Raw genomic sequence first — 17,912 nt, forward strand, 5'->3', positions numbered from 1 at the left:
ATCACTAGACAACAAGAGGTATGGATTCTATGGCGATGTTATCACACTAGGAAAAGATGCTGTTGCTACACCAAAAGGTTATGCACCACAACAACAGTGAGTGTATTATTCTTAACACTGAAACTGAAGCCAGAGTTAGCTAAAATATTTAACTTTTAGGAAGTAAAAGTTTAGAAGTTGAATAAAATAATTTTCCGGGTGAGATTAATGGGTTGAAAGTGAGTCTGTCTGTCTATCTGTCTCTCTCTCTCTCTTCTATTTCTATTTTTATTTCTATATTTATATTTCTACTGATATATGTTTAAAAAATAAAGGTAACATCTCCACGTAAACTTAAAGGACAAGTTAATTACCATGCATTTAATTAACTTTAGTAGGACTATATTAAGGATAATAACAATATAGAAATCTAAAAATATTTCAGAAGACTGTTCTGTTTAAGACACTATCTTGTTTATCTTCAGTGAATAGGCAATGATGCCACATTAAAGCAAGCTTGTATGTATGCATAAGCCCAACGAGCCCAACACCACTCTGGAAGCATAGATGAGGAACTCAGCCTGCGATGGGCTATGAGCCAATATCCATACATCTATGCCCCACATCCAATGCCATACATACACTGGGACACTGATTCATCACTCAACCACATTGTCAATCAACAACAGTAGAAACATTCATGGTTTTCTGTTAATAGGTTAACACTGGTTTTTGTTTACTGACCCGAAGTATAAAGAAAGGGAGAAGCAAGGCATTTATAAATTTAGTTACACGACTAGCTGTTTCAAATGTCATAGGGACTTCATATTATGGGGTGAAGTAACATTTTCTAAACCTTTATACAAATAAACACCCCTTTACCAATATGACACCTTAACGTTGCTAACCCAAATACGAATAGACATGATGCGGTAAATTTGTTTAATGGCAATACTGTCACCCTTACTGATGAAATCTTCAGTTGTTAGTATGGCTTTGTATATTAGACTATTTGTGATACATCTGTATAAATTCTGGTTTCTATCATTTAATTAGCCTCCAGGGTAGAGGATATAAGTCATAGAAAATACAATATGCTCATGATGAGCTTCTTCTTTAAAAAAAACATTGTTTAGTAAGGGCTCAGTTTTGAATACCTTTTAATTTCTTGTGATCATTCTTTCATGCTCAAAAATGTACCTGACACTCAGAATGCTTTCTGAAGAATTATAAAATTTCCATTAAAATATGGTTCATAGGATGAAGATTTGAAGTTAGATTTTCAAGTATAAATTTAAGAAATATACTTACCTTTGATTCGAGGTAGACATTTGCTGATGACATTTTTGTAATTTTGCATATGTAACTAACTAAAGAGATGGCACAAAGAATAAACAGGCTATCGTTAATTAATGCTCGAACAAACACAGTCCATTTCAACTGATTTTCTGGGACGTCTCCGTGGACTAGCATTGCACAAGTCAAGTTCACCACTAAAAAGAGAAGACTTGCCAATATAAAGCCCAAATGCAACAGAATTCTGAAAGAAAAAAATGAGTTTATTAGATGTTTATAAAACTAATGAGAAATTAAACTTAATACTGAATTAGTGTGTACTTTAAGTACAATAATTCCTTCAGCTTAAACTGCTTGTAATTTAATACAAATTTAATAACTACTCAGAGTTACTTGGGATATTTTTGCCATTATGAAATTAGTATCTAAGCCATTTAAAAATGGCATGAGATTCTAAAGCACTAATTTAAAAATAATCTCATGTGGACTTGAATTCAGTTGTCTCTACCAGGAAGAATAATATTGGACTATTTTAACATTAATTCAAGTAATCCTGAATTTTTCATTTTCGTAACTGCTGAGCACATTTTCATTGACCTTTCCATTCTAAGAATTAGAATGGAAAAGGTTTTTATAAAAGGTTTTTATAGTTTGCTTGGAAAATTAACATACAGTATATAAATTTAAATTGATCACTAATATTAACTTTAAGAGGTAAGGGAAATGTGTTTTAAACAATGTTCAGTTTTATGAACATCTGATTATCTATAGCAAACATTTCTTTCAAACAAAACTAAAGAGGAACACAGGGACAATATACGTAGAGTTTCACACACTCATCAGTACCTCATCTTCTTATAAAGTTGCATATTTACTATGCGTACAGAACTACTCCCAAAGTAAAATGCTTAACCACTTCCCCCTAAAAAAAATTGGACCACTTCTAATTTTTAAACTCTTCAGGTAAGGTGTGGCTGTCTGTATCAAGTAGCTGGAACAGCTTCCTGTATGAAAGTAATCCTAGTTCAAATACATTTATACCCCAAATTAACATGATCTAGAAATTTATTTGCCATTCTAATATCTTCCATTTTGGTCACTTTCAATAGTGGGAATCATAAAATGTTGTTTGCCTTTGGGAGTAATTTACACAAGGAAAAATTGAAGGTAATGTGTAATCTGTAACAAGCAATCTTTATTAAGTATACATGCAAAGTACAAAGATTTTAGTTTGAGAAGTTTAGATCTTAATATTCTCTCAGATTAAACAATAAAAATAATAATTATATACTTTGAAACCCAAAATGGACCTTGAAATTATCCATGCATCCAGGGGATTATAGTAGTTTAGGAAACAAAGTACCAAGAGGTTAGATGAGTTGCATAGCTGGCAAGTTTGTGGGAGAATTGGTCTGAAACCCAAGGCTTCTGATTCCCAGGTTTAGCAATCTCATTTCTGAGGTGAATCAGTACTGAAATATTACTTATTTCATGGAACTGTACTATATATTCTTACTCTAAACAGCATAATCTATCTTGAGTATTTGTGGACCCTATGAAACAGTCCTAAAACATCTGACATCTGAAGTAGGCCAGTGACAGAGCAGCAAAAAAAGGTGTTTGGCAGCAATACTGCTGAAAGGGAATGACCAGATTACTCAATTCACTTCCTATGAACTAATCTAACTACTTGATCTTCTATAAAACTGCTAAGGCATCCTCAACTACAAAGCCCTTCTACCTTGGGAACTGTACTGTGAAAAAAAATATAGATCTTGCTACTCATGAAACTTACTTGTGTTTGTCAAGTTCAGTTGCACATCTGACTTTACATATAACCTATAAAGAGAGTACAGAAAGAAAGTTTTGAAAACACATGTAATATAGTATTCTTAAATTTGTTTTGATTTTGTGTTTCAAAGTGATACAACAAATAATAATAGATAGCAAGTAAAACTCAAAAGTTAACAGTTGAACTACGCTGGAGAAAACATAGGCAGATTTCCAAAGGTTTAATACAATAAATTAATAACTTTCTATGGTATAATCTTAAATTTCTACATTTTTAAACAGAATTAAGTCAGTTTAAACATTTATTGAACTTATTTTTTACATTGGAGTATAGTTGATTAACAATGTTGTGTTAGTTTCAGGTGTACAGCAAAGTGATTCAGTTATACATTTACATGTATCTATTCTTTTTCAAATTCTTTTCCCATTTAGATAATTACAGAATATCAATCAGAGTTCCCTGTGCTATACAGTAGGTCCTTGTTGGTTATCCACTTTAAATATAGCAGTGTGTACATGTCAATCCCAAACTCCCTAACTATCACTCCCTGCTACCCTTCCCCTTGGTAACCATAAGTTCTTTCTCTAAGTCTGTGAGTCTGTTTCTGTTTTGCAAATAAGCCAGACAATGGGGAGGATGGCTTGCCACCTATTCTAAACTTCATTATATCACTCATGTTTTGTCTTAAAATGGAACGACTTACTTTTAAATATGAATATGGGTGAGTGTTCTCCCAATATTATTTACCCCTAAGATAAAATAGTAAAAAGAAAGAAGGGAACAAAAAATGAACACAAAGATGAGATCATATTTAGGGAACTTACTTTCTTCATACAGCCTTGCAAAAGGCAGGTTCTCAAATATTTGATGAATAAAGTTAATCAGGTAGGTTAAGTAGAATTTGAAATAAACATGGTAACTTCTGAAAACATACTGTGGAAGGTCTCAATTCCTAACTGGTGAATATGGACTTTATTATTTAGATAATGGGAAGATATGGAGGGTTTTTATGTAAGCACTCCAAATCACAGAATTTCATTAATCTGGCATCAACGTAAGGCAACTGCAGAGAAACTTCAGACTAGAAGTAGAAAGACTAATTACAAGACTACTGAAATAGAGTATGAACTTTGAGCGGGGGGTGGGGGGGCCTGGAAAGAAAGAGGCAAGTACAGAACATTATAAAGGAAAACAGTGTAAGTACTCAGTAACTTACTGATTCCATTCAAACAGTTACTGAGCACACACTATGAAGGGTACCATGGATTCATACATACAGTAACTGGTTCTGCCCTCAAGGAGCTCAGTATATGAAAGAAAGAGATAAACCAACTATTTTGAAACATTATGTCATCAATGCAAAAGATGCTACCACAACAGCTAAGAAGGGGGATAGACTAATTCAATGCAGGAAATGGTGAGAGGTAAGGGGAAAGAGGAGAGACTGTGTAAAGGGTCAGGTAGGCAGGACTTAGAGAAGTCACATTTGAGTCAAGTTATGAAGGATAAATGAGTGTTAGACAGGTAAAGGCTCAGGCAGAGATAGCAGCCTGTGCGTCTACTCATATCTATTGTATTTTGGTTAACAAGCTAGATGTGATAGATGATTTTAAAATACTACCCTCTTAATCTCAAATTGTACCACTTAAATCATCCTCAGATACATCTGTTTTCTTTGTCTTTACTACTATATAGCCTTTTAATTGGTCTCTCTGCTTCCATTCTTAACTCCATCTGTATCTTTAGAAGATAACTATTCATTTTGCTATTTTTCCTTTATTCTCACCTCTCTACATGTTTTATTTTTACCTAAAAGTTGTACTAAAATATATATGACATAAAACTACAATTTAACCAGTTTTTAAGTGTACAGTTTCACTGCACTGAGTACATTCACATTGTTGTGCAACCATCACCACCACCCATCTCCAAAACTTTTTCATCCTCCCAAATTGAAACTCTGTATCCATCTAACAATAACTCCTTATTCCTCTCCCCTCCAGCCTCTGACAACCACCATTCTAATTTCTGTCTCTATGAATTTGGCTACTCTAGGTACCTCATATAAGGGAAATTATACAATATTTGTCCTTTTGTGACTGGCTTTCTTCACTCAGCATAATGTCTTCAAGGTTCATCCATGACATCACACATGTAGATGTGTCAGAATTTCCTTCCTTTTAAGGCTGAATAATATTCCATTTTATGTATATATCAAATTTTGTTTAAACATTCATCCACTGATGTTCACCTGAGCAGCTTCTACCTTTTGGATACTGTGAATAATGCTGCTATAAACATGTCCTATACGTGAACATGTTCTATATATGATTTAAAAAATCATTTGAGAGTAAGTTGCATATGTGATGCCCCTTTACCTCTAAATATTTCAATGTATACTTCCTTAAAAAATAAATTCTCTTATATAACCAGTATGATTAAAAAAATCATAAAATTGATACTGATAAAATACTATTATCTAATCTGCAGACCTTATTCAGATTTTGCCATTTGGTCCCCAAAATGCCATTTATGGGAGGGAAAAATCCAAGATTATACATTACACATAGATTTCATGTATACTTAATTCCTTAATTGTCATTTTCCCCCTTTGTCTTTCATGATATTCAGTTTTAAAGAGTTCAGACCAGTGATTTTGTAGAATGCTTCTCACTGGGTTTATCAGATATTTCCTCATGATTAGATTCAGAATTTGCGTTTTGGTAGGAATACCACAGAAATGATGGTGCTGCATTCTTCTCAGTGCATTATATCATGAGGTTCATGATGTTGATTTGTCCCATTACTGTGAGGTTAACTTTGATCATTGGTTAAGATGGTATCTACCAGGTTTCTCCATGGTTAAGTTACTGTTTTTCCCACTGTAATGAGTATCATGTGGAGAGGTATTCAGAGACTAGTAAATATCTTTTATTTGTCAAACTTCCATACACTAGTTTTAGCATCTATCAATCATTCTTGCCTGAATAAATTATTACTATGATGGAACACCTTCTTTTAAAAAAGTAAATCTGATCATACTACTCCAGGAAAAAGCCCATACTCCTTTGATACAGAAAAGGTCTTTTATCACTTAGTTCCACCTTCCCATCATTATATCCTTTTATCCCCATCTTCAATCTTATGGTCTGCTAATTCTGAATTATTTACAACTTTCAAATAAGGGGTTTAATTTCACATCTCTGTGCCTCTGTACACGCTTTTACTTTACCTGAAATATGATTTCATGGTCATAGAGCAAATTCCAACTCATCCTTCAATACCTTACTCTTTGTCATTTTTTATGTTGTCACCTTAAGTGCCTTAGGAAGAGGGAAACCACTCTGTATCCCTGCATTACAAATCATACTTTATGGCATTTGTTTACATTTTTATTCCCCTCTTAAGAGAGACGTAACTTACTCATATGTATAGCCCCAGTGCCCAGCATGATACCTGGTTCACAGTAGGTTCAGAAAATGTTTGAATAAATGAGCAGTGAATTTAGGTCAAAGCAAGTACTTTGGCATGTTGTTGTGGTGTGGGTGAGTATGGGAAATACAGCACAAGCAGAAACTGAAGGGGGAAGCAGTCGTCCAATCACGGAGACCCTGTATAAAAATGTCAAAGGATTAGACCTTAACTCCCACAAACTCTGTAATATGATTTTATGCTCAAGTGATTTCTTAGGTGACAGTGTAGACAATGGATTAGAATGGCATAAAGAATTCCAGTTAAAAGACTGTTGCATTTGAGTGAGTCCATGCAATCTCATTCTCAGGTTTTGAATCTAAAGAACTGATAGAATGAAAGTCTCACTGACAACAATTTTAAAAAGTCAGGTCATAGAATTGATTCTTAGTTTTAAAATTTATTAGATATAGGCAGAAATAGAGATGGCAGATGAGTTTTGGAATATAAGAAGTAAATCACAATCACCTACAGAGGTGACAGCTGCAACTCAAAGTAGAATATATTTGAGGGAGCAAATGTAGAATGAGAAATCAACCTGTGATATGTTCACATTTATTAGTCAAAATGAAAAAGCCCAAAAAGTGAAGAAAAGAAAGATGACCAAAGGACACAGGCTTAAGAATCAGACTAGTCACAGCAGTGGAGTACTTTAGAGGTGAAAGGAAGAAAGTTCAGCCATTGTTAAATTCGGCAAAAAGTCAAGAATAATTAAGAAACAACCATTTGATTGAGGTATCTTGAAGAGAATAGTTTTCAGCGGAATGACAGGAAAAAATGCAAGGAATTAAGATGACAAAGGCAGTGAGCACAGATTATATGAGATATATTTGAAGATAGGAGATAAGAAAAGGAAAATTTGTATTGGAAATCATGTATTGGAATATTGCAGGTTTCTACATGCCAGGTTTTCTACTATGCAAGGGGTTTGCACAGCAAACATCCTTGAAAATTAGAGATAGTGTCTACCTTAGGGTCAGAGGGAAGATCTGTCTCCTGATTGGTATAATATAGAGAACATTTCCCTCCCTGGAGATATTCCAGGGGAGTAAAGTCTTCCTCTCTCTCCTTGGTGAAGATTTGCTTACATTCCAGAGTAAAGATAAGGTCTGTCTGTCTTCCTCATTTTGGGGTTTCTCTCCCGTAACACACCTTGCTGCATACACAGGTAACATCTGGCTCTCATTGTGTTGCCTTACAGGAATTGGGCTTGGGCGCTTGATTCAAAATATTGCTTTGGTTGCTTTTTGTTTTTTTGCCATGAGTAATAAATGGTCTTTTTCTCTGACCCATGGGTCTTCTGTTTTCTGTTGGTATATGTATTATAAAACTGTGGCAGGCTAACCTGTCAGCTTTCAAGTAGGGTAAAATCTCAGATTTTCACAGTTTCTGATTTAATAATCTGCTGATCAAAAATGAACTAGAGGGGGTGAAATGGTAAATGGAGGAGAGTGGGAGTGAGGAAAGGAGAGTTCAATTGCTAAAGAAGGCTCTAGGTGAGGCAGGTCAGCCTTGAAAAGGAAAACACATACTATTGAGTCAAGAGGGTAGAAAAGACAGTTGAAGAAAAATTTGGAGGTCTGCACAGAAAATTTAAAATAATCTACAAACCTCTCTTTGCTAGAATAAGAAGTGGGGATGTAGCACAGACACAACATTTTGATGTAGAGAAGATGGATGAGAGAATTTGGCAGATGGATTCTATTCTTTTCTAGTAAAGTAGGAGGCAAGGTCATATCCTGAGAAGAGATGTTAGATTTAAGCCCTTGGAATATGGAAAATATTTGGAACACATGAATAGAAGGGCTATAATAGATTATATTGAGAAGCAGAGAGGTCCAGTTAAAGTCAGGCAGTTGACAGTATATGTGGTCAGTAAGGGTTCCTAATTTGAAAATTGAAACACTCTAACAGAAAAAAAGATACCATTATAAAAAGTTCAAATAACTACATTGCATTTTTCAAGCAAAAATTTAGAACTATTTAGACACGTGGAACTATTGTAGAGAAAGAAAAAGTGGGTGAGTGAACCACATTGGCACAGCAAAGTCAAGGGATGAGGAATACTAGACTGACCATAGGTTCTAAATGCAAAATGACATCAAAAAGAAGCTAACGGAGTGGGGAAACAAAAGGGGTAAAGTGAGTAAAGGTTAGGATGAGGGTAAAAAACATATAAAGGGATGAATTCCATATGTATAAGGGGAAAGAGAAGAAACGGGTTGGAAAGAATTGCTTCATTTTCAAGAGTTGATCCAAGGTGTGGTCATGCTGCTGAGTAGCTCAAATAGAAATGGAGGGTTTTAGAGCTCTGAGAAGCCACTGAATTGAGAGACATTGGATGCATTATCAATATGGGCTTTGAAGGACATCTATAGATGTTCAAGAGACAGGGCCAGAAGAAAGAAAGTGATGATTCACCCAGGAAAGTGGAAGTTATTATTATAGCCAGTGATGACCTAATCAGATGGCATGGGTTTAAGACAGATGATGATGGTATAACATCAGAAGGTGTACTGGGAAACATAAAACAGGCTAACTGTTCTTCCCACAAATTGAGATGGGGTGTTTACGAAGTGTTGTCTGGAAAAAGCTAGAGTTCAGTGAAGGCATTTAAAAGGTTCAAATGAAGAAGAGAATGGGGACAGGGTAGAAAGTGTAATCTAAAAGGTCATGGGATGGGATAAATAATGAGTGTGAGAGGGAGTTGAGCTGAACAAAGAAAGAATTAAAGGTCAGCAGTGGTCCCAGATTTGCAGAATGTTACAATGCATCATATAAACACAACCAGGTGCTTCAATCACATTGAGATTACAATAAGATTAAAAATGATGACCTGATATTAGTAGATTCCAAGTATTTTGTAGAATATAGCTAACAGGACATGATGCTAGGTAAACAAAATTCATATAAAAAATGTCAAGCAATTATCATTTGTTAAGATGTTAAGACAGTGAATGATAGTTCATGAAGCACAGTAAACATGTACTTTATGTAGATTTCCAGAAGTTTAGAATGGTAAATAGCATACATGTAAATGATTTGCTGATGCCAATTTATGTCAGAGGGGCCATATCTTTCCAGGTCTTTCTTAGTATCAGAAAAACTGAATAAATGGGTCATTTTATTTTACTTTTTAATTAAACACTTAAAAAAATTGAAGTATATTTGATTATATTAGTTTCAGGTGTACAACATAGTGATTCAAAAATTTTTCACAAATTATACTCCAAAGTTATTATAAAATATTGGCCATATTCCCTGTGTTGTATAATATATCCTTGCAATTTATGTACTGTGTACATAGTAGTCTGTACTTCTTAATACCCCTATCTTAATACCCCCTCTTCCCTCTCTCCCTGGTAACCACTAGTTTGTTCTCTATATCTGTGAGTCTGTTTCTGTTTTGTTATATTCATTCGTTTATTTTTTAGATTCCACATACAAACGATAACATATGGTATTTGTCTTTCTCTGTCTGACTTATTTTACTGAGCATAATACCCTCCAAGTACATCCATGTTGTTGCAAATGGTAAAATTTCATCCTATTTTTATGGCTGAGTAGTACTCCACTGTATGTGTATACCACATCTTCTTTATCCATTTATCTGTTGATGGACACTTAGGTTGTTTCCATATTTTGACTATTGTAAATGATGCTGCTATGAACATTGGGGTGCATGTATCTTTTTGAATTAGTGTTTTCACTTTTTTCAGATATAAACCCAAGAGTGGAATTGCTTGATCATATGGTAGCTTTATCTTTAGTTTTTGAGGAAACTCCATACTGTTTTCCATAGTGGCTGCACCAATTTACACTCCCACCAACAGTGTATGAGGGTTCCCTTTTCTCCACATCCTCACCAACATTTATTTGTGGTCTTTTTGATGATAGCCATTCTGACAGGTGTGAGGTAATATTTCAATGTGGTTTTGATTTGCATTTCTCTGATGATTAGTGTCTGTTGGCCATCTATATGTTTCCTATGGAAAAATTTGATTAGGTCTTCTGCCCATATTTTAATCAGGTTGTTTGTTTTTATTGATGTTGAGTTGAATGAGCTGTTTCTATGTTTTGGATATTAATCCCTTATTGGTCATATCTGCAAATATTTTCTCCCATTCAGTAGATTGTCTTTTTGTTTTGTTGATGGTTTCCTTTGCTATACAAAAGCTTTTATGTTTGATTGGGTCCCATTTGTTTATTTTTGTGTTTGCTTTCTTTGCCTTAGATCCAAAAAATATTGCTATGATTCAGGTTAAAGAGTGTTCTGCCTATGTTTTCTTCTAGGAGTTTTATGGCTTCTGGTCTTTAATCCATTTTGAGTTTATTTGTGTATATGGTGTGAGAATATGTTCTAATTTCATTCTTTTACATGTAGCTGTTCATTTTTCCCACACCACTTATTGAAGAGACTTGTCTTTTCCCCATTGTATATTCTCAACTCTTTTGTCCTAGATTAATTGACTATAAGTGCATGGGTTTACTTCTGGGCTCTTTATTCTGTTCCATTCATCTATAAGTCTGTTTTTGTGCCAGGATAGACTGTTTTGATGACTTAACTTTGTAGTATAGTCTGAAGTCAGGAGCATATCTCCAGCTCTGTTCTTCTTTCTCAAGATTACTTTGGCTATTTGGGGTCTTTTGCATTTCCACACAAATTTTAGAATTTAAATGGGCTATTTTAGAAGGATATTATTCTTTATTCTAAAATTATGAACAATTATATGGGTTGATGGATAACAAATGTTTTTCATCATATAACCTACTTTTTTCCCTACGTACAAACTAGTAGTCCCTAATTTAGAAAATATCAGTTTATAATTTTTGAATTAATGAAGATTTAAAACACTCATCACTAGCAAACATTTTAAAATATTTAACCTATTTATGAGTGATCTGAAATGATTTTGTTATTTTGTAATTCAGACTCTCATTTTTGTCTCCCTATTTAGTTCTTCAAGTAAAGGGAAGAAAGATGAGAGTATGATAAATATATTTTATTTGTGAATGTTATCTAACATAAGTTTAGTTAATACAGGTATCCCAAGATTTGAGGAAGAGTCACCATGGAGCTATATATCATTTACTGTCTCTCATGGCATTCAGAACCATGCTGCTTGGAGATAGTAGATACTGAAATACCTATAGAATGGGTGCTTTTCTATACAATTTTTTTTTAAATTTTTTTTTTTTTTGTGGTACGCGGGCCTCTCACTATTGTGGCCTCTCCCATTGCGGAGCACAGGCTCCGGACGTGCAGGCTCAGTGGCCATGGCTCACGAGCCCAGCTGCTCTACGGCATGTGGGATCCCCCCCGACCGGGGCATGAACCCGCATCCCCTGCATTGGCAGGCAGACTCCCAACCACTGCGCCACCAGGGAAGCCCCTACAATTTCGTTTTGTCAAGTCAATTTTCCCATGTTTGTTGATTTGAAATAGAAACTTTATTGGAGAACATATCTATATAAACTTTGGAATTGATGCAAAAATAAATTGGGGTGAACAAAGTCTCTTCCCCATTCTGAATAGATAGGCATATATTTCCAACTATGTAGATTTCTTTCACAGAAGCAGTTTCCTTAGATTCCATCTCAATTTAAGTTCCTATGGAGAGTAGTGCACCATTCCCAAGCCTGCCCTTGCTAGTGCTGCATACTAAAAAAATGAAGCTTTTGGGCTTCCCTGGTGGCGCAGTGGTTGAGAGTCCGCCTGCCGATGCAGGGGACATGGGTTCATGCCCCAGTCCGGGAAGATCCCACAGGCTGCGGAGCAGCTGCGCCCGTGAGCCATGGCCGCTGAGCCTGCGCGTCTGGAGCCTGTTGCTCCGCAACGGGAGAGGCCACAACAGTGAGAGGCCCGCATACCGCAAAAAAAAAAAAAAAAAAAAAAAAAGCTTTTATATGCCTTAGCTATAAGGTGAGTAGCCAGACTTTTCTCAGATGTTCTCTTTCAATGCCTATCCTATATTTCATTTTTTAAAAACTCCTTTTTAAAAATCTTGTAAATATTTTTTCTTTACAGCAGCCTCTTCTTTCTAGGATACAGAGGATACAATCTCTGTCACTCTCTTAGGATACTAACATCTTTTTTTAAATTTAAAGTTTCTTCTCTTTGCTTAGTCTGTTTTCTCTCAAGTTGCTTAAAAATGATTTTATACAATTAAAGTGGGGTGTTTTGATTTACAATTTAATAAAATTCCAGGTTAATACTGAAGATAAATGTCTAATTGTTCTCACCTGAAACTCCACTAAAACAATAGCAAAGGGATTTTCTTAAAAGATATAAACCCATAAATGTGAGTAGAATGGGAAAGGATACAATAACAAAGTGTTGGAAGCTAGAAAGCAGATGGATATGTGTGCAGAAAAGAGTTAATATAGTATGCCTGAGACTGCTATCCTTAGAAAAGCCTGCTTGTAAGGCTGGTACTTGGCTGGCATTTGGGAACTTGGATTTTTGGGAAGATTCTCACCATTCCCTAAATGATAAATGTATTTCATTGTGCCTAAGCTTTTTGTGCAAACAATATGGTTTATACACAACACCTGCTTTCCTTATGGAAGTCTGGAATTTTGGTGTTGGGCAAAGAGTGCTTACATGACTAAGCCCCAATAAAAAACTTTGGCACTGAATTTCTAATGAGCTTCCTTGGTAAGTAACATTTCACATGTTGTCACAACTCATTATGGAAGAAATGTGGCCCTACTGGGAGAGGACTCTTGGAAGCTTATTCCTGGTTTCCTCTGGACCTTACTCCATGTGTCGTTTCCCTTTGCTGATTTTACCCTATCCGTGAACTGTAACAAACTGTAACCATGAGTATAACAACTCTAAGTCCTTCTAGCAAGTCACTGAGGCTGAGTGTGGTCTTAGGGATCATCAACAAAATGTGATGAATCCCAAGCCAGTAGTGAGGAGGACTGAGAACCAACCTGATAAATATTTCAGAACCTTCAAAAGGTTCAGGAACCAAGAGAACCAAGTACCACTGGAACTGAGAGGTGGAAGTGGCTAAAACAGGGGTAGATAAAAGCTGTTTAAGAGCAGTTAGATCCCTAAATCTCTTTCCCTAGCCCATGCCCTGAAATGCCACTTATTCATTCTGCCAGATATCTGGGTGTTTATTCTCTGAAGAGGCTATTCTGGCCTGGAGTAAGAGTTAGATGGCAGGCACAGTTGATAGTTTGGCACCATTCCAAAAAACAGGGAGCTTAGTAATGAACACCAAGTAAAGGGATTCCCCCATGCCCAAACCCTCTTCCCTGACTAGGTTCTCAAAGTGTTGTAAACTACACCTTTATTCTCTGAAGGATTAGAATACTTTTCCCCCAGAGAAATCTGAGTGGCCCAAGAGGAAAGACCTAAGTATACCATCATCATAGGTTCCCTAACAAATCGTCCAGCCAGATCACCTAGTGTGTACATGCCTCACCCACATGCTTAGAGCTTCCACTCTTAATTATGAACAGACAGCCAAGGATAACCAGATAGCTCAAAAGTTTTCAATGAAAGATAGAGATCACAACAAACTAATAGAAAAAAGAAAATTATAAAGAAAAAACTAAACAATGTTATTATTAATAGAATCAGAGAGATAAAATATTGCGTTCATGAAACAAAAACAAGATGCTGTTAATAAAAAAAAATTCAGAGGAAAAAAAAGAGCTTATAGAAATTAAACAAGCTAGTAGAAATTAAAATGTCAAGAGAGGGGCTAGAAGTTGGGGGAATCTCCCTAAAAAAAGTAGAGACAAAAGACAGATGAAAAATAGGAGAGAAGAGGTAACAAAAAGATCTGTTTGGATGTCCAACATCCAAATGTTAGGAGTTCCAGAAGGAGAGAACAGAAACAAAGGAGGGGAGAAAATCAATGAAAAATTCAAGAATGTTTCCCCAAACTAAAGGATACATGTGACTAAATTAAAAGGGCATGTTCAATGCCCAGCAAAATGGATAGAAAACAGATCCATGTGAAGAGACATCATTTCAGAACACTAGGGTCAAAGAAAAATCTAGTAGTTTTCAGTAAAGAAAAAAACAATTCACATAGAAATGATCAAGAATCAGAATGGCTTTCAAGCTTCAATAACAACACCGGAAGTGGAGCAACACCTTAAAAATCCTCAGGGAAAATTATCTCCAACCTAGAATTCTATAAACTATCAATTAAATATGACAGTAGAGCAAAAAATATTTGACATGAAAAGCCTCCAGAAATTGCTCACCAAGCACCCTTCCTCAAGAAGGCTCTAGAGGATTACTTCACTGAAAAGTATGCAGCAAAGGATTAACTCAGCAGGCCTGAGTTGTCTAAACCCTGCACATTCCACAGAAAGATCTGGCTCTTGCCTAGCTCTTGGAAGATATTTCTGAATCCTTGGAATATCTTGCCTGATAAGAATATCTTTGTTTACCTGGGGCCTTGGGTCATACCAAATAATTTATGCTAACAATGTGATTTATGGTGGCCATGTGACCACCATAATAATTTATGCTAACATGTGATTAATGTGACCCAGGCCATTTGGTATCATTTTGACCTTTGAAGAGGTTGGAGACTGAGTAATTAAAGTCTGCCAGGGAGATGCTCCATGCCTATCTGGCTGATCCCCAATAAAAAACCTGGACAGCATGTCTTAGGTAAGCTCTCCTGGTTGGCAATACTTCATAGGTGTTGTCACATATTGTTGCTAGGAGAATAAGCACTGTCCGTAACGCTCTGCTGGGATAGGACAACTGGAAACTTGTCCCAGCTTCTCCTGGACTAAGAGAAACCTTAGAGATTTAATTCAATAACTTAATTTTATAAATAAAGCTGCACTTTAGAGATTAAGTGGATTGTCTAGGAATACACAGGAAATTGAAAGGATTAAAACCCAGGTGTCCTGACTCCTAATTCAAGGCTCATAGGGATCCTGGTTTTCTTTGATACATTTGTACATTTAGATCTTTGATGGTACATAGTTCAAGTTAATTCCTTCATTTTTAGGGTGACAAATACTGCTTTATTAATAGTAGTGTCATATATATGTCACTGCAACTATTTGTTAGCTGCTCAAGATCTGAAGAATTAACATGCCCAAGAAAAATATATTCAGAAACCAAATGATCAGTTTAGTAAAATATAATGATCTAGAAGCAGTTTAACACCTTCATTTTGTGTTATTTTTCAGACTATCAAGTACTTTTACCATACCCTTTACTTAACTAGAAGTGTATATATATATATATATATATTTTTTTTTTTTTTTTTTCTTTTTTTGCGGTATGTGGGCCCCTCACTGTTGTGGCCTCTCCCGTTGCGGAGCACAGGCTCTGGAAGTGCAGGCTCAGTGGCCATGGCTCACAGGCCTAGCCGCTCCGCGGCACGTGGGATCCTCCCCGACCGGGGCACAAACCCGTGTCCCCTGCATCAGCAGGCGGACTCTCAACCACTGCTCCACCAGGGAAGCCCTTAGAAGTACATTTTTTAAAAAGCATAAATAACTATTTTTTCAGGAATGAAGTATTAATTTTATAAGGAGGAAAATTTGTGAGTTTTCATTATTGAAAATCACCCTGAAATATAACACATTACTATGGATTGCTCATTAGTTTACTATGCACAGCTCTGAAGAAAATTTAACATATATTAAGGAATATAAAGGATTTATTTCTGAACTAAGAGTCTCATACATTATGGATTTAGAATTGTTAGGAAATTAATCTAAATTGTATTTGGGCTGAAACTGTGCTATCCTTTAAAAAGTTTTTCCAACACAAAATCCCCCATTGTATATTACTGATTTTCATAAAACCTTTCATGCTTTTCAAACTAGGAAGATAGCAGAATTGCTTTTTGTAAAGATAAAGACAGAGAGCCAGAGTCATTGGAGAATATTGTTCTGACAGATAATGGTGGGGAAAAAAAGGGCAGAATGTATCAGAAGAAGTAATAGAATATCCCAAGGGAGAAAAAGGCAGAAGGAACACTGCTTGCTTTCTTTCCATCTAGATTTCTTAAGAACAATAACAGTTTGAACATAATCAGTGATGATGATCATTCACATTAGCTTAAAACCTGCTAATTCCACGGTATGACAGAAAAGTTCCCTAGAGTACACAGTATCACCTCAAACCAGCCTAGGTGGCTTCATCAGCAACTGGACAAAGTCCTACACAATAGCTGAGGAAAGAGCACAAAAGTTGAAGAAAATATTACTTAAGCATTTTTATACTGAGATATTAAAGCTGAAAAAAATTGTAGCATGTGATCAACATGCTAATGAAAAATGGCAGCTGTAATTGAATTTTTGTTAAAAGTTAGAACATATTTGAAATATACAGCTACACCTTATTTCAGAAAGCAGATGATTCTAAATATTTAAATATTTATGTCCTAAACAAACTAAACTTTGGTTTTTACATGATATGTGTAATTTAAAAATTGGCATTCATATCTCAGAGGTAGCATTCACAGACACTGTATTAGATTTCAGAACTAGGTCATAAAGTAAGAAGAGATTTTTTAAAGAAACCCTCAAATTCTAGAAGCTTTATCAGTGTCAGACTATGAGAACTACAGGTGTCTTAGATATCACTGAGACTAACCACTTTACAAATTAAACAACTGGCCCAGAAAAGTAGTGATTTGACAAATATCAATTAGCCAAGTAGAATAGGATTTGGACCAGAACTCATATTCTCAGAATTCTAGTTCAGGACTATTGATGAAATTAAACTACTTAAACAGACCCCTCAACAAAGTTAAAATAAAAAGATAACAAGGACACTTAATTTATAGAAGTTTGTCTTTAGTTAAAACAAGTTAGATGCAAAGTTCTACTTCGCTAAGTTAGAGATTCTGATTTTATTTGTGTGGAGGAAACATTTCTTTTAAACTCCTTTACTTTACCATGAATTTGCTCAACCATCCAAGTCATTAAGTATTGATCACACATATTAGGTGCTGAAGAGCATGCAAAATTTCCTTCAAAACAAATGTACAATAATGGCTGACCTAAAGCAATGTATATAGTATAGTAGAGCGAGGCAGACATTGATGGTATATCACAAGGGGATGTATAGTACTTTCTTTATATTTGGTCAAACTTAGAACAACATAAACTTCCCATAAATTAAGGTGTAAATTACTCAGAGTTCATTTTAATGGGTATTAAATGTAATTTAGCTTTGTTATACGGACATTATAAAGAAAATATGGCGTTGATTTGTTTTATTCCTCTAAGGAAGATAATACAGAAAAAACAAAAGGGGGAGGAGAAGGAAATACAGATTAGTAGCCTATGGGTTGGATCTGATTCACAAAATGTTTTGTTTGGCTTAACCAGTGTTAGCCTATGGTTTTTTTTTTAAACAATACTTCAA

At 35.3% G+C, this 17,912-nt stretch overlaps 1 protein-coding gene across 1 annotated transcript in view; it reads right to left on the reverse strand.

Annotated features, from left to right (window-relative positions):
• The window catches only part of GPR137C (G protein-coupled receptor 137C), a 53,377-nt gene that overhangs the window by 19,769 nt on the left and 15,696 nt on the right, over positions 1-17,912 (reverse strand). Inside the window, exons 2-3 of the mRNA XM_060003449.1 lie at positions 3,071-3,114; positions 1,291-1,519 (exon numbers count right to left, since the gene is read on the reverse strand). Coding sequence (XP_059859432.1) covers positions 1,291-1,519; positions 3,071-3,114 — 273 coding nt within the window. The remainder of the gene's footprint in view (positions 1-1,290; positions 1,520-3,070; positions 3,115-17,912) is intronic.

This window comes from Delphinus delphis, chromosome 2, assembly GCF_949987515.2.
Source record: "Delphinus delphis chromosome 2, mDelDel1.2, whole genome shotgun sequence".
NCBI classification, from domain to species: domain Eukaryota; kingdom Metazoa; phylum Chordata; class Mammalia; order Artiodactyla; family Delphinidae; genus Delphinus; species Delphinus delphis.